Raw genomic sequence first — 27032 nt, 5'->3', positions numbered from 1 at the left:
TAGGTAACCAATAAGAGCCTAGAAATAATAAAATCATTTTGTAAGAACTATCATTTTAACTACATTTAGTCTTCCTGTCCAGGAGGTGGTCAGGAAGTTACGTACTGTGAGCCACTTTTTAATTGACTCCAAAAGAGGGAGATCATTTGTTCAATACATCGAATCCAGAGAATCAATTATCTGAACTCCCAGATATCTCATGCCCTTTTGTGTCAAACTGTTTCTCACCATCGTCACTCATTCCGGATATTTTTCCTTCTTGAAATATCATCATCACCGATTTGTGTATATTTATTTTCAGACCCGGCACCTCCCCGAATTGTATAGGTTCTATTGCTAGGGCCTGCAAGGAAGTAGTTTCATCAGTCATTGTCAATAATAAGTCGTCCGCGAAGGAAGACCATTACTTTGTTTTTCTCCCCTGAATTGAATACCTTTGATTTTATCCTCCTCTCTAATTCTAGACAATAGTGGTTCAAGATGGATTGCGAATAATACCAGAGATAATGGGCACTCTTATTTGGTTCCCCTAGTTACCCTCACTTCATGCGATAGGTCACCATTGATAGCAAGACGTAAGATTGGGGATTGATAATTTTCCCCGACCATTTGCAAGAAACTGGGGCCAAATCCCACTGCCTCCATTGTGAGGAATAAGAAGGACCACTCGACTCGACTCGATCGAAAGCCTTCCGAATGTTTGTCTACCCATATCAAACCCTGATTGATCTGGATGAACTAATTTATGAACCAGCCTTTCCAGTTTAGTTGCTAATATTTTCATGTAAGCTTGATGTCTATATTAAGAGCTATGGGGCTGTATGATCTACACCATGTTTTATCCTTCACTGGCTTAGGAAAATGTACCACATTTTCCTCTTCCATTGTGGATGTAATATGCCCTCCCCTCTGAAGGAATTGAAAAGAGAAGTCAGCACCGGGATCAAGATCTGTGTATAGTTCTTATAAAATAATGCTGGAAAGCCATCCGGGCCCGTAGCCTTGTTAACTGGTAACAATCTTATTGCCTCTCAAACCTCCTCTGGAGTGGCCACTCCCTCCAACTCCTCCCTATCACCTGCTTCCAATCTGTTCAACCGGCATTGCTCCAAACATATCTTTTGTGTTTGGGAATCCGGGGAGTCGGTGGTGTACAGGGCTGAATAATACTCAGTAAATGCTTTTAATATTTCTTTAGAGGATGTGCTAGTTATGCCTTGCCCAGTTTCTATGCTCCGGATGGTCCTTGCTTTATCCTTCATCCGCACTTGCCGTGCCAACAGGCGATCGGCCTTGTTAGCTTTGATGTAATAACTCTGTCTTAAATACAACAAGGCTTTTTCTGCTTGACTGGTCTGTAGCACGTCTAATTGCCCCCTGAGGTGCCTAAATCTTTTTTGTAATGTTACCCCCTATTCGTTTCCATCTCCCTCATGACTATTGCCAATTTTTCTTGCAGATCTTTTAGTGCTAATGTTAATTGCTAATCTAAGGGCTTTTTTTCGCTATAATTCTTCCCTCCTGGCCGCCTTAAAAGCATCCCAAACCCACCTTTCTGGTGTTCCCTAAGTCCCATTTAATTCGAAGAATTGCCTAATCTTGCTCTGAATTTCGTCACATAATACCGATCTCTTAGTATGTGTTCTGGGAATTTCCACCACCATAATCCTGACCCGTCCATATTCTGAGAAATTGCCAACAGTAATGGTGCATGATCAGAAAGGTTTATAGGACCCAGGTGCATCTTCTGTATTCGTCCTAGCAATGAGTCCGAGACCCACACATAATCTATCCTCGAAAATGTCTTATGGACAGATGATTAAAATGTGTAGAACTTAGTACCCTACTGTTTCTTTCCAAGCGTCAACTAGAGACAAATTAGACATACAAGATTTTGATTTTTGAGTCGGGGGTCATTGCGATGTCTGTCCAGCCCTGCTCCCATCTACTTGTGGATCCCAGGCCATATTAAATACTCCTGTCATGATTATTTGTCCCTCAGCGAAACGTTCAAGCTTGCCTAGAACCCCCTGGAGGAACCCATCCTGCCCCGAATTTGGAGCATACACTGTAGCAATGGTATAGCACATTCTCTCTATTTAAATTCTGGCAAAAACATATCTTCCCTCCTTATCCATTTCTTTTGCTAGTATGTCCTGTCCCACCTGACCTTTCAAAGCTATAAGGGCCCCTCCCGTCTTCCTCTTGTTGTTTGATTGTATTATATATGGATATCCTGCTAACTTTAATTTGTTACTATCTTTCCTTGAAACACAAGTCTCTTATAGTGTCACCACATTGGGCATCTCACAATTTAGGAACAATCCCAATTAACACCTTTTGACTGGGGAGTTTAAGCCCCTTATGTTTAAGGTTAAGAAATGGATTCCTTTCTGACCTCACATCTACATTTGTGTACACTAGTTATTCCTTTGGCAGCTGATCCCCCTTGTATTTAACCCCACTACCTCTTCCCCCATTCCCCTATCCCCCTTTCGTCTCTCCGGTCAAGCCCAACCTTTTCCCCCTCCACCCATGCTTTGAGCCATGGAGGTTGAGCTCTACTACACTCCTAGGGATTCTCTGGCGGGTCTATCCGGACCCATCACACCCCTGATTCCAGGCGCTGGGAACATCCCCCCACAACCCCCACTGCCTCGTTCACTCCACATTCATGCCTCCTTCTAGTAATAGAATTGACCATGAACATCTGTTATAGTCCTTAAACTTAAAAATAAAGTACTTTTTACCTGCTGTGTTGGGCATAGGTGTCCATACGCCTGTCGACACCTCCCAGGAGTCACTCCTTAGTTGACCTGCCTCGTGACACTTTGGCCCATGCCCATCTTTTGTACTTCCCCGTCTCTTGAATTGCCAATGTCTTTTTGAAGTTCCTCTTCTTCATCGATCTTTAAAATCCTCAGTCCTTCTTCACATGCGGTAATTCTGTGTTGTTCTTCCCAGGAGAAAAGTAGTCCAAACGGAAATGTCCATCTGTACTGGACTTTCGCTTTAACCAAAACTTTTACTGCTGGACCCACCAGTGTCTGTTTCAACAAAGTTGTCTGCACCAAATCCTGATACAATTGAATTTCTGATCCATTGATCGTAATAGGATTTGCCTTGCTTCCTGGCTGCAGGATTGCCTCTTTTTGTCCATATCTTTGTATTGCCACAATCACTTATCAGGGTCTCGATCTGGATCCTTGCATTTCAGGCCAACTCTGTGTATTCGATCCAATGGAACTTATTCCCATGTGTCTACCTCTAAGAGGTCGGCAAATACTTGTTGCATATTTCCTTTTAAGTCCTGATCCTCAATCGATTCTGGAAGGGCTTTAACCCTAATGTTGCTTCTCCTTGAACATTGTTCTAGATCCTCCATCTGTATTTCCATATTAGGTGGTGCCACTGCCAGCTGGTCAGTCAAAATGTCAATTTTGCTTATGTCGTCTGCAAGATCTTGTATAGCAGTTTCGTTGGTTTCCACTCTCTCAGCCAGATCTTTAATATCACCTTTCACCTCTTGCATGGATTGTGCATGTTCAGTTTTTAGAAGTGCTAATTGTGCCTGGAGCATTTCAGTCATTTGGTCTTTGAAGTCCTTAAAGCATTGTTGTATCATTTCCTTAGTGGACTCCTGATCTGGCATCTTTAACGGTGAGGCCACTCTGGGGTCGTGGTATGATGCTGTTCGTTCATCAGTTATCATCTCTTCCCTTTCTTTGCGCCATAATTTCAGGAGCGAACCTTCAAGTTGTTTTTTTCTTTTAGATTTTGGGGATGGGGACCGTCTCCATGGGATCTTTAGGCCTCTTCCTAAACATATGAGGCGGATCAACTGTAGATCAATTGCAACCTCAGTTTTTCCCCCTCCGTTTTGTTGAGAGTATAATCTCGATGTTTCCCCCACCCCCAAATGTTGTGGAAATTAGTGATTCCTTTCTCAGGCCCCCTCGTAATAACCCTCCAGTCACTGACGGCACTGTCGTTGTTCGCACCTGATTAGGGTTAATGTTGGTAACTATAAGGTTCCACCTTCTTTCTTTGGTGTCTCTGAGTTACTTGAACAGCAATAGGAAGTCTGATCCGCCTCACAGATTAACTTCTCCCTTACAATTCTGGCGCACGCGCACTGCTTTTCAAAATGGAGTGTACCTCACCTCTTCTTTTCTACTTGATATTCCCAGCTCCTCTGCATTCGAATTTGCTGTGTCCCAATGATTTTTTGGGGTGCCGTACCCTTCTTGTCCGCCTTGCAGAAGCCAGGTCCTGTGTGGAAGATGCCACGCCCCTGGAAACGCCTGGATGCGCTCATGGTCAATTCAGTAAAAATCTGCCTGCATTAATGTTGGAAAGTGTTCTCACCACCTCCTGAAGGTAATGGTCATCTCTCTTAGCTCTTTTTAGTTGGATGGCAAGTTCATTAAACCTATAGTTGCAGGCGGCAGGCAGGAGCCCTCTGCTCACGGTGCCGATATCTCTGCTCACGGTGCCGATATCTCGGCAGCCATCTTGGAATCGTGTTTTCTTTTTAACCTGCATTTTTGTTTTTTGGAATATGCATGAAGCCTTTTAACAGTCGAGTACTGAGGCATACAGAGCAATTACTCTGAAGTGCATTATGGCAGATGTTGCTGTATTTGACAAGTCCGCAAAATACGTGATAATGTTTTGATTGCCACTTGTTTCCCACAGTTCCATCTCAAACCCAAAACTCTAAAGACTTAAGCTGCCTAATTGGTGTCTTGTAAGTTAAAGAAAAATATGCAGCCAGGAAGTAAACCTTCATTATTTCTATATACACAATGTCTGATTGTTTGTCATACTTCAAAGTTCGCTTTTTTTTTATTTTACTGTGGAAAGCTGCAAGCCACGTTAAAGGATAGTGTTCAGATGCTGAACTTATCACGTCGTTTCTGTTGGGTTTCTTTCAATCAATAGTAAAAACCAAAGAGATTTTACGCAGATCTAACGTTGCCCCACGTCAAGTGTTCGGTGACCATCCCTTAATAACTTTATTTTGCTTCAGGATTACCTTACTCATCACCTACTTTGCATATAGATTTGTATGGCGTGTCTCTAAGCAACTCTGCAGAGATGTGTGATGACCTTTGTGCCCATACATCTTTGACAACCACAGGGCCTGCTCAGCCTTTAATCTATCAGAGGTCGGTCATCACAAAAACCTTGGAAGTCGAGTTTCTTGTGACCACTCTTTTTTTATTAAGCTACTTGATCTTTGTGTTTTTAAAAAAAAATTCCACTTTGTGTGCCCTGTGCATTTGTTTTTCTATTAAAAACAGTAATATCTTTTTTCAAAGGGGAAAACTGAAGAATTAAATACAATTGTGTAATAATCACATCTACTATAATGGTGCTTATTAACGGCAGGGATCTATAGAAGCATGTGGTTTTATGATGAAAGTAAGTGCTCCCATGTGTCGTAAATTTGAAAATGAAAGTTTGCGTGTACATCTTTTCTTGTGAATAAATGTTGAAAAAATCAAGTTGCAGCCTTATTTTCTAGAAACAAATCCGGTGAAAAAAATTATAAAATGGGGAAAAAAACAGACGGAAATAAAAAAAAATTACAGCGAGCAATAAAATCACTCACACTCGCCACCCAACAGCAGGTGTTAATCGAATTTAGGTCTATGGGGAAGAGGGCAGGTGATGGTGAAGATATTTTTCTACTACCACAGATCATGACTGGTAATTGTTTTGCAATTTTTACACAGAAAAATATGTAACTGTTTTGGAAATAAATGACTTGGTCATTATGTTGCAATCAAAAGCCACTCCTACATAGATTGATCACATTTTTTGCACACATTTGAATCCAAGATTCGGGATCTGAACAGAATTGCCACTTAATTAATGAAATCATTTTTTATAATGTTCTCAATTAGAGAGACCAGTCTCTAAGCACGAACCAGGATTCAAACCTGTGTTGCTCTGCGTTCTCTTGCTTCCAAGACGAGTGTGTTGCACCTGAGCTATCCTCCCACCTAAGTAAGAGTAAAGATAGGTAACTCAAACCTATTATTTGATGGTGTTTTTAATATGTAAATAACTCCATGTGTGAACTTCTTCAAATATGAAACATCACATTTTGCAATGTTTCAGTTTGATGGTTACTGGTATAGAGTATAGGCTGCCCTAAACAGGTTCAAAACAATGATGGGGAAACAAGCTATATCAAGAATGGGGCAGTTGAAGGAGAACGATAGTAGTGTGCTTGAGGGAATAAGGGAAACTGGCATCTGGGGAAGGAGGGAAAACTAGTGCTGGAGAAGGAGGGAGACTGGTGAGGGGGTCGGAGGGAAACTGGCAAAGGCAGGGCGGATAGGAGGTAAGCAGGAGAAAGGTGGATTGAGAAAAATAGGTTAGAGGATGGAGGGAAATGGGAAAGAAAGGCAAGAGGACTATGTGGGCTGCTTAGTTAAAAAGCAAATAGTCCACACCCCTGGCATAGCAGGGGCCGCTGTGGTGGAGTAGGCCTTGCCACTCTATGTCCAAGGGGGGCCCGACTTGTCCAGGTTCAAAAATATAAAATATCTTTCAGAAGTCAGAGTGCACTCTCACAGAAGAAATAAATGTTGTTGTTCCAGCACTGCAAGATAGAGGCCCCAACTCCTTCTGCTCCACTGTGCAAATCATGAACCAGGCTTTCTGGTTTCTTTTTGGGGTGGTGGAGCATGGAGCATGGGGCCTGGAGGCCTGGAGTCCCTCTGGGAAGCAAGATTCAGGCAGCATATAAGAAAAACTATGTTTTTTAAGTGTGTGTGCGCGCGTGGGTGTTAGATGTCTGATTTGTTTGTATATGTGCGTGCATTCCAGGGTGTGCTATGTATTATGTCATGTGTGTGTGAATAAGTAAGAGTATAATGTATGGATGGCTGGATGCATGTGAATGAGCAAATGTATGGTGTATGGGTACGCCTGTTAATGAGCGAACGAGTGAGTGGTGTCAGTAAATGTGTAAGTGAATGTTGTGTGAATGAGTGTGTGTTTGTGCTGGGCCGTTCACCAATGAGATTATTTTTAGAGGGGGAGGATGAGATGCTGGCTGGGGTCGGGTCTGGTGTTCTCTCTTTACTATAACATTTTCTATCCATGATAAAGCAAGCATGATGTGTGTTATTACTTGGCTAGACTGGCATTTTGGTGCAGGCAGTCTAGCAATTGCTTACTACGGCATGACATTTTTAATGGGCATCTATGATAAAGAAAGTATATGTTATTAAGTGGATAGACTGGCATTTTAATGCAGCCTATCTACAGTGGCATGACATTGTTTTCTGGGCATCCGTGCTAAAGTTAGCATGATAAGTGTTATTACGTGACAAGACTGACATTTCAGTGGGATATGTTTGGACATGTTTTCTTAATGTGGCATGCATTTGAACCCTCCCAAACATTCACCCACACATTGCAGTTTTCAGAGTTTGAATCGTATGCTTTGTTAATTGGGGAAGGGGTCCGTGGAACTAAAACGGGTGCAGGGGGAATAAACGGACATTTCATACTGTTAACGTGCTCTCAGCAATGCAGGAGATCGGACAGTGTCAGTCATGATAGGTTCAGTCCAGTTGAAGCTCAGCAAGAGGACGGTTAGGGGTGGGATGTCGATAAGAAAGGGGGGGGGGGAGTTAGCCAGCATACTGATTCAGAAGGACAAAGATACATGAGTTAAGAGAGGAAGTATAGTTGTTGGAACAGTGTTACGTGTTTCCTACCTGTAATTAGTTATCAATATGCATAAGAGAACATTTCAAGAATGAAAATCTCAGTGTAAAGCAAATGCTTTACTTTGGTGGCAATATGTAGACCAGTTGTTGTGTGGTTGCGTGATGAACCAGGGCAGTTTGTTAGAAACACTGTCTGTGCTGGGTTGAGAACTGGTTTTGCCAAGCCAGCTGGCAGATCTGTCAGTACCAAGAGTTGGACGTGTATTGATGAATGTGTGGGGAAAAGGAGTGGTTATCAGAAAGGGAGGGAAAGAGGAGAAACAACCAGCCCAAGTCCATTAGCATACAGCTCCTAAGTGGAGAGCTAGACATAATTGATCATAACATTTAAGGTAGGTAGTCTACATGATACAAGCTATAACGTCCCAGTGTGCAATAGTCCTTCTTTTAAACAACTTGTGTAATCAAGTCAATGCCCTATGACCTTTCCACCTTAGCTTCCCACCTTTGGTCAGAAGGCTGATTGCTATAGAGCCTGAAAAGACTACTCTGAGATCTAATTGCTCTCTTACATGCGCAACCTAAGCACCATTAGAACTGCAAATTATAGTTATTCTTGAGTTGGTGGGCTAGATAGGGACTAAGAACACCTGGAAGCATGAGTGTGAGTAGTGTTATGGTTATTGTAATAGAGTGTACCCAGGAAAACGATTTCTAATTAGCCCGAAGGGAGCTAAAATCGGAATATGAAGCATCTTGTATAATCATTGTAGACAATTATTGCCCCAACCATAGGCACCACACCCTATGGTCATCATAGCGGAGAACAATGAACGGAACGCCTTAAAAAGGCCTTAATACTCATGGCTTAAAAAGTCATGTTGATAGTTATTGTACTGTTATATTTGTGGATGTATGTGTTTTTAGCAACGGCTACCTTGACCAGAAAGAACTGTGTTCTAAAATATACGATTATTTGAAAAAAGTTTTTGTTGGTCAATACACCCTATATCTAAACAGTAATCATCTTTGGAAATGGGTCTTAGAGATGTGCAGTTTCTACCAAGTTATAACAACCTTACTATTCTGTAAGAGGCCCCCAGCGATAGGCTTCTGGTCAGGACCAAACATTTTTTAGATGGCTTTGTTCCCCCATTGTGGCCACACAGCTAGGGAGGGGCCAATAGACGTTCTGCGATCTTCGACCACCAATCACAGTCCTGGACTTTAGCAAATCCTTTTAATTTGCACAATACGCTCAAACACATTACAGACTGTAATGATGCACCTTCTTTTTTGTGTTCTCATGTAATTTAACAATGGGAATTTAACATAGTAACACATGACAAGACAAACTAAAGGAGAGAGTGAAATTAATAGAGGGTGACGTGGTTATTTAGACCTAAGATGGTGGAGGGGGGGGGGAGTCCTACAGGATAAGGTAAGAATAAGGCATGAAAATGCTAATCATTAGAGCTGGGCGAGCCTGGCGGTGCTTCGGCCGGCAGGGCTCCGGCCGGTCTGGTCCACAACTGGGGCTCTGGCCTGACCCTCCTTTCATATCAGTGTTTGTCCACAGCTGGGGCCAGCCACAATCCCCACCGGCTGGCCACCACACTGCGGTAAAAGAAGAAGCTGGCAATAAAAAACGCTCCTGTCCCAAACCAATCATAGTGGCTGGGGCGGGGCAGAAAGTCCGGTGGCTGTGCCAAGAAGTCAGGCAGCCACTTACATGAGCATGGCCACCAGACTTCTTGTCCCGGCAGCTTGAATTTCTGTCCCGCCCCAGCCACTCCTTTATTGCCTAGGAAAGGACAGGAGCACTTTCTGTTTGTCTGCAGAGGCGGCGAATATGAAGGTAGTGAAGCACGTTCCTCTTGTAAAACTCTGGTGCTGTCCCTGGAACCCCCCCACCCCAACCCCAGAGCCCTTTTGTCACCCAGCTCTTTTTAGCCCCTTTGTTGCCCCAGTCCATGTTGGGCCCTTTTCAACCCTCTTCTTGCCCCTTTACCCCCTTGTGTAGCCACCAACCCCTTTAGCCAGTGGTTTCCCGTACCTTTTAGCCCCTTTTCTTACCCCTTGTTCTTGCCCTTTTTAGGCCCTCTTAGCCCTGTCACTGCCCCTTTTGATGCCCCCAACCCCTTTGGCCAATTGGTTTGCGCCAGCCCCTTTTCTTGTCCCCAGTCCCTTCTCTTGCCCCAGCCCCCAACACAGGCCCCTCCCTCAAAGCCATTTCCCAGCCTTGGCTCGTGTAGGGCCCTATGAGCCAGGCCAGACTGCGAGGCTCGGCTCTAGCTCTGCTCTACCCATAAATTCCCTGGCTCTCCCAGGTGAACTATTTATTGATCCTATGTCTTATGCATTCTGTGTATAGTGATATCAAACAAAATAATAGGGCACTAATGAAAACATGAAGCTACTGTAGTGCACGGTGTTAGATTAATTGTCGTTAGGTATCGGATATGTACATAATATTTTATGCATGATATATATTATGTTTGATACATGAAAAGCACATTTCCTTTACCGTCTACCATGTGTTCTCATGCTTAACATTCCCAAGTTCAAAGTATTGCAATTTAACTGTCATGGGATGTTTCCACTAGGGTCGACCCCATCCCGTATGACACGCCGAAGCCAGCGGGCCACACACGCTTTGTGTGCATCTCGGACACGCACTCTCGCACAGATGGCATCCAGATGCCGTACGGCGACGTCCTGCTACACACCGGCGACTTCACCGAGCTGGGCCTTCCCTCCGAGGTGAAGAAGTTTAATGACTGGTTAGGTAAGTGGCTGTTGCTCTGCGCTGACCCCAATTAACCCTTCTGTTCTGTCCAAGTGTCATTCAAGGCCTCCTAATTAAATAGGAGCACGTGGAGCCGGTGGCTCGGGGACAATCTTGCAATGTGCGTCGCCTTGTTTAAATAACCTTCTATTAATATAGGGGAACTTCAGAGCTCATCTTGTAACGTCGCAGGACACAATCTGTCTGTCAGTAGGCTGTTTATCCCAGAGAGAATATTATTCCTGAGTGACACTGACACAGCACAACAGCTACTCCTGCTTGCCTTGTTTTGCTGTCTCGCATTCACTGCTGTTGAAATCGTTTTCCATCATCTTCCATGCGGGCACCAAAGTGTAAAATAGTATTATGAAGCACACCATTTATGGTAACAAGTCCATCATTATAATACGTGGCCACACACTGTTATCCCCTTTAATAGATTGCCTATTTCTTAAACTAATGTAAGAGATCAATGTAAAATATTGTTGGATTTAGAATTGCTGATGCGCAGTAGCCCTTAATGTGTTGCAGAAAAATAGTTTAAACAGTTTAATAAAATGCTTCTAAAAACGTTTTAATGTTGGGCTTTAAAATGAGTGATAGCATACATATTCTTGCTCACATGTGTTAAACTGCAGCAGTGCACATATTTAACATTCTAACATAAACACTGTCTTATCAATGAATGGCCGAAAAGTGTCACAGAAATCTATTTTTCTAGCAAGGAATTTGAAATGTGTGTCACGGCTTTAAGTTCTGCAGTTACATCTGCTCTGTGGCTGCTTGCAGGAGGCATTGTGACGCCACAACTGAAGCATGATAAGTGATTATCGAGCAGTTGTGATGTCATTTTCTTATTACAGGCTAAATTGTGATGTCACAACTAGCCTGTAATAAGACAGCATCCTGGCTTTTATACCGAAATTGCAGGATGCCATGTATCATAGTTAATGTATTTTCGAAAAAAGCTTTGATAAGTGAATATTTTATTACTGATTATTGTGAAAAGATGTTTGGAGTTAAAGCCTGTGTTTGGTGTACTTGACATAGTGTTGGGGAAAGAAGGGTAGACCTTTTTTCTTTGCGAGCGTTATATGTACAGGGTGCAACATTTGTATTTGCCACTAGCCGTTGGCTAGTGATAATTGACTCCTGGCGTGTAGGATATGTGTGCTGTCTCTGTGTAGAGCCACCTTTTATGGCTAATAGTTTGCAACTTGAAATGTTTACCCCTGATATGCGTGTTGTATTATGGCATGCTTAAGACTCACTTTTTTATTCAAAGGCCGAAAAGCCATTGATAGCACGTTTTTAACAGGCCTGTCCTGTGAGGTGTGGTTGGTTCACTCTCTTCAAAGGACTCATCTAATTGAAGTGGCTGCTGACCATTGTCCTTTTCTTTAGAGTGAAGTGCCATTTTGTGCAGTTGGTTTTAAACTGACTGTCCACTAGTGTTATTTTTGCATTTTTCTTTGAAAAGACTTTTATTTATTCATTTGAAAAAACATGGTGCTTCGACAGGGAGCACTGCACATAAGATAATATTAGTGATCATAGCAATTCCCAATGCTGGGTGCTTTATAAGGGATAACATATTGCAATGGTTGCTATATAAGCCTGTTGGTGGAGGTTGAGGTCCTGTTAATAACAGGGGGGAGCCACTCACGCGGGTATAGCTTACATACATGTTTTTCTTACAATGTACAGTATTTGCAGGTATGCACATGCTTGTTTCCTCAGTTCTCATTGGGGGGGGGGGCATGGTACCATTGCGTGTCACAGGGGGTGCTTGCAGTATGAGGTGGTGATTCTTGATGGTGATTTTAAATCCTAACACTGCAAGGGATGTTGGTGATTACTGGGGCATATGGGTTCAGTAATGCATCACCAGGAGGGTAAAGGAGTGAAAGCTTGAGGTAGCGCAAGATGGACGGAAAGGTTGAAAAACGTTTGGGATCGAAGAGAGTGAGGGAGTGCATAGTGGGAGATTGATACAGGCATGATTCTGGATAGAAAGCTCCCCATTTGTAGGTAGCACGTGGCAGAGGTGGGTGAGAAATGTGGGATGTTGAAGTGGGGGCAGGTGGCAAAGTTCATTTCTTTTACGTGAGCAGTAATCCAACATGCTGAGAACTAAAATGATGATGCACATTTCTGTAGAGTGCAGGTTGTGGTGGGCATAGATTTCCTAGATGTTCAGGAGGTTAGGCCTAGCCCAAGTAGAAGTGGAGGTTATGAACTGTTGAAATAATTGATCACATTCAAACACTACCCCTGGATTGTGAGCCCTGGATCATACGGTGAGGGGCACATCGGAAAAGGATATAGTGAAGGGGAGACGGACGTGGCACCGGCGGACCAGATTTCAATCACTTCAGTTTTAGAGGAACTGAGCATCGGGCATCATAAGACCATCTAGTGATGATTGCAGGGAGAGACTGTGGTTGATGTTAGTGTATAGTTCTGTGGTGAAGGTGTTGATGGAGGAGATGATTTGCCTATCATCAACAACGAGAATTCAGAGGTGGAGAAGTGTTTGTTCAGAGTGGATGTGCAGAGTAAGAGGAGCAGGGGACCAAGGACCGACTCTTGAGGGACAACTATGGAAAGGGCGGCAGTAACCATCCAAGCAAGGTGTATGGCCTGGAAGCTGAGGTGGGAGAGAGTTCAGAAAAGAAAGATGATCAACTGTATTAAAGGCAGCAGAGACCAAGGGGAAAAAGGATATAAGTGATGGGGCAGTGATGAGCATTGTTAAGGAATTTGGAGATGTGGGTGAGCACCATTTCCGCAGAGTGCCTGTAGAAGAACACATTGGCCCTCATTAGGACCTCGGCGGTAGCCATGCCGCTATTGGCGGCATGGCTGCCGCCGAAATCGCGTCCGGGTCCACGGAATGAGGAATTACCGGGCCATTCTGAGTTCGGAAGGCCTGGTAATTCCTCCCTCCAAGGACCCGGACCAGGTCCTTCCCCATTCCCATTCAGCCCCAGTAGGGCTGAATGGGAATGGGAGAGGGAGCAAACAACGGGCCATTACGAGTTGGCCCGTTGTTTGCTCCCTCTTCCACTCGCGGGACCCGGTTAGCACGCCTGGTTCGACCAGGCGTTACTTACCAGGTCCCGCGAGGGGACCTCGTATTGAGGCAGTACATGGTTAACGGCGCCGGCACCTTTTACGGCGCCGTTAAACCCGTACCGCCAGGGTCGTAATGAGGCCCATTGAGTCTGCCAGCCTCCAGATAGATAATGTTATGGTTGAATACCACATGCTGCAAGACTTTGTAATAGCATGGCAAATTTGATACTTGGCTGGGCTTTTGGGGTCAGTGAAAGGTTTCTTCAAAATGGGTATGACAGTTGCCACCTAGAAGCAGGCTGTAAATATATTAGTAAACAACTCAAAGTTCTCCAGCATGGGATCTGGCATGGATTCACATGCTCATGAATATTCCCCGTCGTCAGGCCGAGAATCCTCGGTAAAAGAAAAAACTGTTTCACTTTCGTTTACAAACTGTCTTTCTCCTATAAACCAATCACTGAGCTCTGGGTCATACTGCCCCCAGCTAGTGATTGCCCTCTCCCTAAGCCCCTGCTCTGGCAGCCATCTTCAGATTTGTACCGCGCGTCCAAGTCTTGGGAGTCCTCGTGTGTTGCTTTTAGAGCTTTCAGCGTTTTTCACACTTTTCTTGCTAGGAAAATCCTATTTTTGTTCGATCAAGCCCATGTGCTCTATCGCTTCTACATCCGACTAATAGGGATCCGTTTTTTGGCATCTTTCATCACCCCTCAAGGGCGGAATCATCGAATCGAGTGTTTCTTCTTCGAAGTTTCCAGAAGATCATCAGGCCTACACTGCACCATGTCGGAGAAGGACAGACCCTCCCTCATCAAGCTCTGCACCAGCTGCGGTTTGTGGAATGTTTTCATAGAGGACAAGCATTCCCAGTGTCTTTATTGTCTTCATCTGTTGCACAAGGAAGAGGATTGCGAGATCTGTCGTGGCTTTACCAAGCACACTATGAAGGATCGGCACATCAGACTGGCGCCTTGGCCCAAAGCCAAGCCCCCTGCCCAGAGTGGTTCACAGGGGCATGCTTCTTCCGGATCCAGCCAGCCAGAGCCGGCTTTGAAGTCCTTTGAGGGTGCTCCATCTGTGGGGGCCCAAGACAAGGTCAAGCACCGCGAGCCGGTTCCATCGGGGTTGTCACGTAAGCGGGTCCCACGACGGCCACAGAGCGTTCCTAATCTCCAGTGGCCTCAGTCTTCAGCCATCGCTCCATTTCTTCGTCGAAGAGAAAGACGGCTACCCCAGGGAAGCTGTGGGAGAAACCAGAGAAGGCCAAACAGGACAAGGTGCCCAACCTGCCCGTGAAGGCCCAGTTGATGCAGGCTAAATAGTCCTCTTCTGTCGAGCTGGTGACAGCCGCCCTTTCGAAGTTGAAACAGGGTTCCCTCTATGGCAGCCAGGATGGCTCTTCCTCCCAGGTGGGAGGCTTCGATCAGACCAGTGGAAAAGACCCCTGAAAAGAGGATGCCATCCATTAGCCCGAGACTGACCCCTCAGGAACCAAAAAGGGGGTAGAGGATCTCCAGGGCACGGATATTTCTTCTTCTGACGTGGAGGACGAGGGTTCCCTCCACACCATCCCGGAAGAGGTGGAACGTTGTGGAGGTAGTTGCTGCCGGAGGTGGCAGTGACGACGGTGATGACAATGAGGAGGACGTCGGCGGGGACAATGACATAGGTGCTGAGCCCAGCAACTCTACTCCCCAGGCACCTCTCGGAGATCTGTTGCATGACATTTTTCCACACCTTGGTGTCTAAAATACAGAAAATAATACTGCCATCGACGGCACCACTGGCGACGACCCCATTGACACCGGGGCCACCACTGCTGAAGAAAAGAAAGAGGCATCCTCTCTACCTGCCAGTGACCCCCCCCCCGCCCCCAGGGACACTGGGACGGACACGGCGATGACAGACGACGACGACGGCGGCATCTCTCTGCCTCCAAGGGTTTCTCCCCCAGACGAAGTGAGTCCCTACCACTCCATGATCGCCCGCATATCATAACTCTGCCAACTCAAGCCGGAGGAGACTAAGAAGGAGGGCTTCCTTTGTCAACGCTGGGAAGTGAAAAGGAAAACTATTCTGGCATGCCCCTCCTGGACGACATCTGGGATGAGGGTCTGGTGCTACTGAAGAACACCACCTCAGCAAAAAGAGACCGGCTAGAGAAGAAAGACTGGGTTCCCGCAGTCTTCACCCAAGTGTCTGCAGTCACAGCCATCTTCAGATTCAGTGGTCTCGGCGGCTGCGCGTAAGAAGTCATCCAACCCGTCGTCCTCAGCCTCCGTTCCCCTGGACAGCGAGGGGAATAAGTTGGACGCCATGGGTCGAAAGGTTATCTACTTGGCGGCAATGACAGTCAAGGCGGCGAACACTTTAGCTATCCTGGCCAGGTACGACCGGGAGTTATGGTAGAAGATGGCCCTGATACTGGAGATTCTCCAGGAGGGCGAGGTGGCGTTACACCGTGCCATCACCGTGGCCCAGGACATTGCGGACACAGGGTTCTGCCTGATGGGAAACAGTTTGCCTCCGTCGTTGTGGCTGGCTGAAGGTCACCGACTTTAGGCAAGAGGTTCAGACTAAGATCCTGACATGCCGTTTGACGGAGGCTATCTCTTCGGAAAAGGCCGTCGATGAATCTCTGTAGGCCAACAAGACCGAAGGGGATGGCACATGCCCTGGGCACACTGCAACAGCACTTGTTTGTCCTTTCGTTCCTCAGGAGGAAAGTCGTGCAGATCTTTGAAGGGTTTCGGCGGAGGATCGTCCTCTTACCGCCAGCCCTCTCGTTCAATGTCCCAGGAAGCCTACAGGGGCCGCGCCAAGGCATTCAGAGATGGCCCCCGTTGTCATCAAGACTCCCAAGGCATTGGGCCCCCATCCATCCACCCCGGTGAGAGGCCAGCTGGGGAACTTCATCAGCTTGTGGGAAAACATCTCCACTGATCGATGGGTACTGGACGCTCTCGCCCACGGACACAATTTGGATTTTCAGCGAAAGTGTCAGCGAGTACCACCGGTGGTCCGAAAGGAACAACCCATAGTTTACTCCAGATACTTCTTAGTAAGAAAGAAGACCGGGGCTGGAGGCCCATTCTCGATCGAGTACATCAAGTCCCAAAAATTCACGATGGTCACATTGCAACAGATGCTCAGCCAACTGGAGGAGGGAAGACTTTATTTATTTCGTTGTTTCTAGTTTGATTCACAAAGTTTTTGCAACTATTGCATTGCACACTCATTGGCAATTACAAATATGCAATCATTTTCAGTTCTTCATACATTTACATATATTCATATATTCAATAATACCGATTCATCTTAACAACATGTTTACAATTATATTACAAATATTTAAAAAATAATAATTATACTTCCCAGAAGTAAAAAACATTTTCAAACTGTGTAGCCGCAGATTTATACATCCCCACAGCATTCGAGTTGCATATAAAATCCCAACAAAAAGTCATTTAATCTAAAATAACCATGTTCTAACAACCTTGTGTCTAAAAGTTATTCAGTTGTTGTTACATATACCGTACGTCCCATGCAAGCATTTACACTTACTTTTTTCTTATTATTTTTTTTTCTTTAGTTCTAAATAAAGTATTTTCAGAAAACGTTCCAAATCTAACATCAATGTAACATTTAATCCTCACATACACCAGATCCACAACATTTCTCTCCCAAACTCAGTGGGGCTGATATTTATATCACCAAAGATTGTATTTGAGATGTCTCAAAGTATGTACAGTACACCGTCAAGTGTTTTAGTGATTCCAATTGTGAAGAATTTCCACAGAATCGACATGTTCCATTATTATTACAGTGATTATCTTTTTGCCAGAATTGCCTTTTTTCATTTGTGGAAAACTGATTTATTTTGAACCAAGGTACAAGTCATGGGCAATATTGCCCGGAAACTGTATTAGATATTTTTGTCGAGGAATACGTTTGGTGATAAAACGTGCGACTTCAGTGTACTGTTTATATTTTGATATAGTCTCGATGGTACTTATCCAGTCATTTTCAAAAAGTTTTGATTTCTTATAAGCTGGGCGTACCCTTAAATCAACCGTAGTCACATTGATTTGCTCCAGCAATCCCAACATCTCTTCATTATATTTCTTGATGGAGCATGGGGTGTTGACCTCTAACATGTCAGCTAAGTTTTCATACAATAAATTCGTAGGAGGGTCTAGGATTTTTGAGAAGTTATTAAGTTTCCTCCAATTAAATCTTGCTGTTAATGATATAATACCTAGTTTGTGTCACAAAATAGCATTTGGTAGTGCTTTTGCACTCCGGAGCATGTGTTTCCAAATTAGTGCTTGCATCTGGTTTAAAAAGGGTCAGATTTTCTGCAAACACATGTCTAGCCCATATAGAATCACTGTCTCGACTTTTAATGTATAAAATTCAAATATTGGAGTCATAGAATATTCACAATATCTACCATAGATAATTTTCATTTGGGCACATAAAGGTTTGATCTTATTCCACATTTGCATGGACGCGATGTTACATAAATTGTATCCTAGATATTTTACTGCATGGACACGTTCTATGGTTATTTCCCCAAGATTCCATTTGTATGCTACGATTTTCTTCTTGGAATTATTAATTATATTAGATTTTGTTGGATTTGCCTGCAGATTATGGTGGTGGGCATAGGAGGCAAAGAGTTCCAAGTAATGTTGCAATCCGAATGGGGTTAGATCAAAAAGTAAAATATAATCTGCAAATGCTAACCATTCTAATTTAAGATTGCCAAACCTGGCGGGAAATGTTAATTTCTCATTCCATATCAAGGCCATACCGCACAGATAAGCGTTAAACAATGTCATTGCCAAGTTGCAGCCTTGTCTATCCCCGATGTAAGTGGGTATTGCGTCAGTTAGGGTGCCCTGTTTGTTTATCCGTATTCGTACGGTAGTATTCTCGTGTAGCAGAAACAACATATATAGCATGGTGGAATCAAAACCTAATTCGGCCAGTTTTGTCCATAAAAGATGGTGAATTACGGAGTCAAATGCCGCAGTTAGGTCTACAGATGCCATATAAATTGCACTACATTGGCCATTTCTTACTTTCGCTAAGAGATGTGATATAATGGTGGCATTCAAAGGAGTACCCATCATACGTCGAAACCCCACTTGAAAGCAAGGTAAGATTTTATTTTGTTTCATGTGGGCTTCAAGATGTCGCAGAACAAGGATTGAGAATATCTTTTCTGATGCATCTAATAGCGCAATTGCACGATAGCTGCCCGGATCTTCCCGGTCCCCTTTTTTTCAAATAGGCACCACAACAGCAGAATGCCAAGACATCGGTATCTTGCATGTACTAAAAATATTATCAAATTTTATTTTACATACATGGGCCCAAAAACTAGGGTTCTGCTTCATAACACAAGCAAGGGATCCCATCTGGGGCCGGGGCCTTAGAATATTTCAACGTAGAGATTGCCCATTCGATGTCTATCAGCGACCAAGGACGTATTCGAGACCCAGGAAGAACGAGAGATGGGCACGCAAGTTTTGTGAATCTGCTAGGAAGTTTGTATTTCTCCATAAAAAAGGAAGTCCAAATGGAAGCAGAGATAGGAGATTCAAGTCCAACTGCCTTGGTTGGAGAACCCAAGTGCAACATTGCCCATATAGATCTCCTATTGTTACTGCACAAATGGGAAACCATATTATGGTTATCTGCCATCCTGAGCTTACATTTTATGTTGCGACATTTGTTAGGTTAAGAATTGTGAATTTTCTTTGTGCCAGCCAAATACCCTTCAATAGGCAACCCACGCTTCTTCAATTCGCGAATCTGTTTTTTTTTAAGACCATTCAAAGTATGTATCTCGTAATTACGGCTGGGAGTTTTGATAGAACTTACTGCCAGATGGAGTTCGCTTATTCAGAGCAATATAGCGGCGATCGCCTTGGAACATTGCTCCTCAAAACACTGGTGTATGAGCGTGTTACAAATAAAATATCATTCATTCAAGCCTACCAATATCCCAAGAGGGGCAGCTCAGAAGATAGAAATCCTTTTTAGCATACTATTTAGCCTTTGGCACAGGTGATTATCCCATCTCACAGATATTAGTAGACGGTCAATCCCTATACATCTTAACACAGAGTCAGTCTGTGGAATATGTACGATGGCAGTAATAATGGTGCCGATTATAATATGGTCTCCCAAGTGTACTTCTGTGGTGGTAATAGGACAAGCCATTGAGCATATAGAATTCAATACTGCAAAATAGTCAATCTTGAAATATCTATCCCCCGCCGCCAGGTGTACGGTAAGAGGAGGGAGACTTCCTGTCGTTGTTGGATCTAGAGGACATTTACTTCCACATCCCCATTCATGAAAACATTGCACGTTCCTATGCTTCGTCGTACAGGGGAAACACTACTAGTTCAAGGCTCTCCCCTTCAGACTGAAATCTGCGCCCAGACTCTTTACGAAGTGCCTGGCTCCAGTGGCAGCCCATATGTGCCTACAGGGAATACATGTGTACCCATACTTTAACGACTGGCTTGTCCGGGCCAAGTCAAGGAATATCACCGTCTGTAAAGACTGGAGGGGGGTGTCTGTACTTTACCTCTCTATATGGTAGAGGAGAGGCACAGAAGACCCCAGCCAAGATTCTCTATTACGGTAGCAATGGACGAGCAATCAAGGCCTAGCTTCTCAGGTGGTGATGCAGGCTGGTTCTTAAGTACAGTGTAGTCCCCGAACCCCCACAAAGGAATGTCCACACACTGTATTACTGAAAACAGTCTTTATATAATTAATATTCAAAGGTATGTACCCGATCACAATAACGCACTTTGTACTCGGAAATCAACAATGATAAATATATACAATTCTAAAGTGGTACCACTAATGTTATCGAATCTCATTAAAGTGCATCAACTGTGCGGTTAAAATGTCACACAGATCAATAACGAGGAAACCAGCAATAGAGATAGGAAAGAAAGCAAGGTGGTTGACACAATTGGCAGAATACTGGCCCCGTTACCTAGACACAGTTCTGTGTGGCGATCCCCCCACCTGGGCAACCTGTAAAATAAAGATATATAGCACAAGCCCAGTCCATATATTGTTCAATAGCCTTGTTTCCTCCTATTAAGGTTTTACCCCCCCAATGTACCTGGTGGAGTAGAGTTCTTCGAAGACGCGTCGAAGGAGCCTTCTTGAGTGACTCCCTTTAAAGCAGGAGCCACGGATCGTCGAGAGGCGTCGAAGATGGTGAACTTGTCGTCAACGGTGGCGATGAGAAGTTCAAGGGTGCCGAGACCCCGATGTCGATCCAGGCGGTGCTCGTCAGCGACGTCCTGCGAGGATGAGGTGTGCGGGGCACCTCGGTGACGGATTGTTCAGGACCGCAAAGAGTTTCAGAAGAACTGTGGCCCAACAAGGGCATCGAGTCGACAAAGTCTTTGTGGCCTTCAGGTGGCGTGAAACCCACCGGCAGATTCTCCTCGGCGCGTTGGTCGTCCTCGACTTTCTCCAGCGGAACAAAGCGGACGACGTTGCGGACAAGGGAGTCCTTGGATTCAAATGTTCTTAGGCAAAGGAGCGGGCGGCTCCGGTCGTCGGCGGCACCGCGTCAAGTGGTCCCCACGGCTGGGCAACACAACTTCGACGGGCCTCCAGCGGTTACACAAAACCTGCGAACCCTGGTCGACGGCAATGGACTTCGACAGCAGCGAAGTCCGGGTGCTTTGCTTCGTTTTCCTCAGCGGTCCCATCTCGGGTCGGCAGCCTTTCGAGGGTCTGACTTCCAGGGAGCTTCGGCAAAGGTTAGTGGTGCTCGATGGTCCCTCGGAGCACAGGAAGAGGGCGCCTTACCAGGTCCTCTCTCGGATCAGTCCTTGACGATTTCGGCAGCTTTGAGATCAGATCGAAGCAAATGCAACAGCAAGTCTTTGTCTTCCAGCTGGGCGTCGAGGATCAGCAGTTCCAGTTACTCTTAAAGTGTAGACACAGCTTCTAAATGCTTCTGAACGCTTCTGAACAATTTCCAGTGGTGAGAGGTCCCCAGATATACTATCTTGTCTCATCTACACTCCTGGGTCACTCTCAGCAGCCAATTTTACAGAAGGGCATTCATGCAGACAGTCAGCCAATCAGGCACACAGTGCATTCAGGCCATCCTCCTCCCTCTCAGACACTCACAACAAGGAATGTGAATTGGGAAAAGTACCCAGCCATTCAACACTATACACTGCATTCAGGCCAGTTTCGGGCAGGGCTGTCTCAGTCTTTGTCTCTCATACCAGAAACCAGACAGCCACAATAAGAAGTGCATATTGGTGACACACTCCATTCACCCAGGTCCCACCCACAGGGCGTACCCACAACATACAGTCACTGGGAAGGCTCCAGTCAGTCTGGACTGGACTTCACAACAACACCATATATGGAACTTCCACCCAACAGCCAGTCAGGGGGAAGGGACAGAGTCAGGGCTTCCCAGGACTTTGGGAAAACAAGGTAATAGGTAATAGAAAGCAAGAGGCCACAGGGGCCATCTTGTTTTCCATCAGGAATCAACTGATTCCAATGGCAGGGCCTGGGGATCCCCAAAATGGAGGATACTCAGCGCACCTGTCAAAGTCAGCATGGAGCTGCCACCAGCCCATACCCTGCTCTCCGGGCCACCCACAGGTGCCCAAAAACATACACTAGGGGCACAGGGTTCTACCCCCCACCCATGGGTGCCATAAGGGTATCCCACGGGCCCGTTCACCAAACCCAAAGAGAGAGAGCTGCACCGCCAGGAGTCCCACATTAACTCCTGCGCAGAAAATATGACAGAACACACGATAAAAAGGCAGTAAAGGACAAGGATACGGAGGTCCTGTCCCTCCGATGCATTTCCAGCATCACACCGTCGATCACACAGAGAGGACAGTCCGGCTGCTGACAGATCTGGGGTTCTCGTGAACTATGCAAACTCCTGCTTGACTCCATCGCAGGACACGCTGTTCCTGGGGGCCAGGCTCAATGCCGTATCCTTCCTGGCGGCCCCCTAGGGAGAGAGGATTGCGGCCATTTTGGGCAAAGTGCAACGGCTGCTTGTACTGAAGAACACCACAGTGAGGACCATCACGTCGCTGCTCGGCATGATGTTGTCGTGTATCTACCTGATCAGGCTCTGCAGGTTGCAGATGCGACCACTCCAGGAATTCCTGGCCACCAGTTGGTTCCAGGTGTCCGGAAGCTTCAAAGACAGGATTCTGCTTGACGAGGAGTTCCGTCGAGTGATAAGGTGGTGTAGTGTGCGCTCCAACATCGCCAGAGGCACGGACTTCCATAGCCCCCCTTACCAGGAGACGGTCACGACGGACGCTTCCCTGGAGGGCTGGGGAACGCACACCGGACGTCTCCATGCCAGAGGTCTGTGGCTGCTGGAGGAGAAGGAGCTCAACATCAACGTCCTGGAGCTGCGGGCAGTGTTTTGGGCCCTCATGTCATTTCTGCGCTCTTGCCACGAGTGGGCGCTTCAGCAGGATCAAGAGGACAGCCTCTTACTCAGGTGGGGCAGTCCTCAGATCGATCTCTTTGCGAGGTTGACGACCACCAAGTGCCAGAGGTTCGCCAGCAGGTTCCCCCAGCCGAAGTGCATGGGGGACGCATTATCTTTCCCTTGGTAAAGCCTGTTCCTGTACACGTTTCCCTTGTTGCCACTGCTACTACGAGTCATCAGTCAACTCAGACGGTGTCAGTGCAGGATGATCCTCGTTGCACCAGCATGGCCGAGGCAGATCAGCATGTGTCAGCGGCACCTCCAGTTAATCTACCAGTGGTCAAGGACCTGCTCGCCAGGGAAGGAGGTGCAATCCTGCACCACGACCCAGGATCACTGAACCTGAAAGCCTGGCATCTGCAGCATTCGAGTTGGGTGGGTACGAGTTGCCGGCGGACTGTCATCGACTCATGCTACAGGCACAAATGGAAGCGTTTCACGACTTGTTGCCGGTCACAGAAGATTAATCTGGGCTTCTACCTAGACTCGGTTTTGAATTTGCATAGGCAGGTTAATGCCACAGCCTCAGTGACAGCATATACTTGTAAACTAATCCATGCCTGCAAACCATTCTTATCTACAGCTAGCTGCATTATCCTTGCTAGAGTGTTAATTCTCTCGAACCTAGACTATTGTAATGCACTCTTTCTGGGCTCAAGGAAACAGAACGTTAATAAACTTCAAATTGTACAGAACAATGCCCTAAGTATTCCAAGAAGGCAAAACATTTCGGAGGCCAGATAGAACACTAATTGGCTCCCAGTCAAGGATAGGATACAGTTCAAAGCTGTAACCCTTACTCACAAATGCCTTACCAGTGCAGCCCCTAAATACACTGTTGATAAATTTGCTAAAAATACTACAACACGCCCTACAAGGACTGTGCATTTGTTCTGTCTGAAAGTCCCTAGTCACAAGCTCAAGAAAGTAGGAGGTAGCAGCTTTCCTGTCATGGCAGCACAGCTATGGAACTCTTTGCCCGTAACCCTAAGAGCGGACCCTTCCCCCTTCAGCTTTAGAAGAAATGCGAAAAGCTGTCTCCTAGCTCGGGATCTGTAACTGGTTTTAGGCCGTCACTAATGAGCCTACCCATAATACGATTATGTATGTATAACTTTTACATTTCGTTTGTATATTTGTTTGATAATAATATGAAACTTAATGTGTATATATTGTCTTGTGACTAGTGTTCATGTATTTGTCTTAAAGTACTTGCAACTTGTAACCTAATGAACCTGTAGATACCTCTGGGTTCAGAGCGCAATATAAATAAATAAATAAACAAACCCACTGAGGGTCACGGCCCCCCAAGTATCACCATACTTGTTGTCGTTGACTAAGTCGGGACTGGCGCACGCCTCCATCAAAGTACATCTGGCGGCTATCTCACACTACACCAGGTCGCCGGGACGGTCTTCTCTTTGGTCACGCTGTCTTGTGAAGGAGTTCATTAAAGGACTGTTCTGATCGTTCCCGCCGGTGAAGGCTCCAGCCAAGGCGTGGGAACTCAACGTGGTGCTGACTAGGCTCATGGGTGCCCCTTTCTAGCCTATGCATCAAGCACCTATCAAGTTCCTTTCGTGGAAGACAGCTTTCCTCGTGGCCGTCACCTCTGCCAGGAGGGTGGGTGAGATCCAGGCCCTGTCCTGTAAGTGGCCCTATTTAACTTTCCAGGAGACGAGGGTGGTGCTGCAGACACACTTCTCCTTCATGCCCAAGGTTCTGTTGGAATTTTATCTCCACGAATCCTTGGTGTTGCCTGTTTTTTTTCCAACGCCGTTGTCGCAGGCTGAAAGGACTTTGCACTCGCTGGATGTGGCTCGAGTGCTGAAGTTTTATGTGGCCAGCACAAAGAGTTTCCGAAAGACTTCTCAGCTTTTTGTGAACTTTGGTCCTGTGAACAATAGGAAGGCCTTGTCCTAGGCTTCCATCTCCAGGTGGCTCTCTGGCTGTATCACTCCATATCACTGGTTGGCAAACCGACCGCTGCCTGGCCATTCGAGAGCCCATTCTACCAGAGCGATCACTGCGATGACAGTGTTCCTGCCTGGTGTGCTCCTGCTGGACATTGACAGGGCTGCTACGTGGAGGTCTAAGCACACCTTCATGAGATTCTACTGCATCGACAGGGATTCCAGAGTTGGCCAAGCAGTGCTACACAATGTGTTCCCTTGAAGGTGAGCCTGGTGAGGAGGTAAGAGTAATTGCTTCTGTTGAGCCTTGCCACCTCCCGTGGTAGTGTATGTATGTACTGCTATGTATTCTATATTCATGAGCATGTGAATCCATGCCAGACCCCATGCTGGATAAGGAACAAGTTACTTACCTGTAACTTGTTCTCCAGCATGGGTCTGGCATGGATTCACATGCGAACCCTCCCGCCTGCCCCTCTGCAGCTCTTCTTGGTCATACTGCCACTTTACATGCTACCAAATCTGAAGATGGCTGCCAAAGGAGGGGCTTAGGGAGAGGGCAGTCATTGGTTGGGCGCAGTATGACCCAGAGCTCAGTGATTGGTTTCTAGGAGAAAGACAGTTTGTAAACAAAAGGGAAACTGTTTTTTCTTTTACTGAGGATTCCCGGCCTGATGACGGGGAATATTCGTGAGCATGTGAATCCATGCCTGACCCATGCTGGTAACTTGTTCCTTAGGTAGAGGAGATATCTAGGCGCTGGATTGGTATGCCCATTCCTTGATTATTGTGCAAACGAGTCAGCCGGAGCAGAGGAGGGGTAGGCCAACAGGAGGATCAGTGCTAATGGGGGAAGTGGGGGCGTAAGTAAATGTGAAAGGAAGGATGGCGCAAATGGTTGGTGTTGGGGATTAAGCAGTGGTGGCTGGAGAATCTTTTAATTGGATGGAGTGTGTGCAACTGAGCATCGCGAGGGAGTCCTATCCAAGGAAAGCGGGTATGGCGGGGATGTCCCTTCCGAAACTATTTTTCAAATAATGGGTTAAAATAGTGCATTTTGCACCAGACTTTGGGTAAACAGTCACACGGTTCACAATCAGTCTCATAGGATAACACATGAGAATATCCAATTGCTGCAGGTCACCAACAGTGCAAACAAGCATTTTCAAACATGTTTTAATGAGGCTTTTCGTCACGATATGTGCCAGTATTCTGCCAGAGTAACAGAATCATTCAAATTCTGGTTTTACCCAAATATGTCCATGCTGACTGCAACCAATATTTGACAGTATGTCTACATATGAACTGACTCATAATTGATAATGCCAGTAATGATACAGTAAGAAAACAGGCAAATGATGGTTGTGGCATTATAGGCCAGTATACTGACTTAAGATCACCTATCGTGTTGACTTTGCTCATTATGCTACATCCACTGTAAGAAAACATGTCCATTGCAAATGTTCATGTCCAAAGCAATTCAGCAGTATCTCTCCATGTAACAACACTCATGTTGTCTGTCCATAATACCAGTAACAATGCAATGCCAATCGTACCATCATGCTCCACACTGAAAGCAGCATCTTGCTTTTAAGGGAATTGAATTTGTGAATATATTGGTTTACCCGTGGTGCTGGCCTTCATATGAAAATTAGCATTCGCAAAATCATAATGTTCATTTCGACTCTTTTCAATTCTTCGATTGACCAATACAGTTAATAGAAATGAATGTATAACCACCTTATCACCCCCCAAAAAAAGACTAAATACTGTACCTCCTGAAGAACCGCCTTACATGACAGGTGGGGAAACACGTTTCGAGGTTCAGAATTCGACACAAGTTTTTGGCATGAAGTTTAAGCATTTGAAATAATGGATTAATTAGGAATCTTAAGTGTAATCAACTGAAGTTTGATACTGGTGAACACTCTGAAATACTCAGTGAATTAAACTGATCAATTCAAATTACTACCTGTGTTGATTCTTTCTTTCCTTTTTTTTTACCATCAAAGTCAGCG

The 27032-nt window shown here is 45.5% G+C and overlaps 1 protein-coding gene across 4 annotated transcripts in view; it reads left to right on the top strand.

Annotated features, from left to right (window-relative positions):
- The window catches only part of MPPED2 (metallophosphoesterase domain containing 2), a 1149018-nt gene that overhangs the window by 310291 nt on the left and 811695 nt on the right, over window positions 1–27032 (top strand). For all 4 annotated transcript variants that reach the window (XM_069623535.1, XM_069623537.1, XM_069623538.1 and 1 more), the window contains exon 3: window positions 10301–10482. In XM_069623535.1, the coding sequence (XP_069479636.1) occupies window positions 10301–10482 (182 nt within the window). The remainder of the gene's footprint in view (window positions 1–10300; window positions 10483–27032) is intronic.

This window comes from Ambystoma mexicanum, chromosome 11 (genome assembly GCF_040938575.1).
Source record: "Ambystoma mexicanum isolate Mex_15411 chromosome 11, UKY_AmexF1_1, whole genome shotgun sequence".
NCBI classification, from domain to species: Eukaryota; Metazoa; Chordata; class Amphibia; order Caudata; family Ambystomatidae; genus Ambystoma; species Ambystoma mexicanum.
The sequence above is the reverse complement of the archived record's forward strand: the minus strand, read 5'-3'. Positions and strand labels throughout refer to the sequence as shown.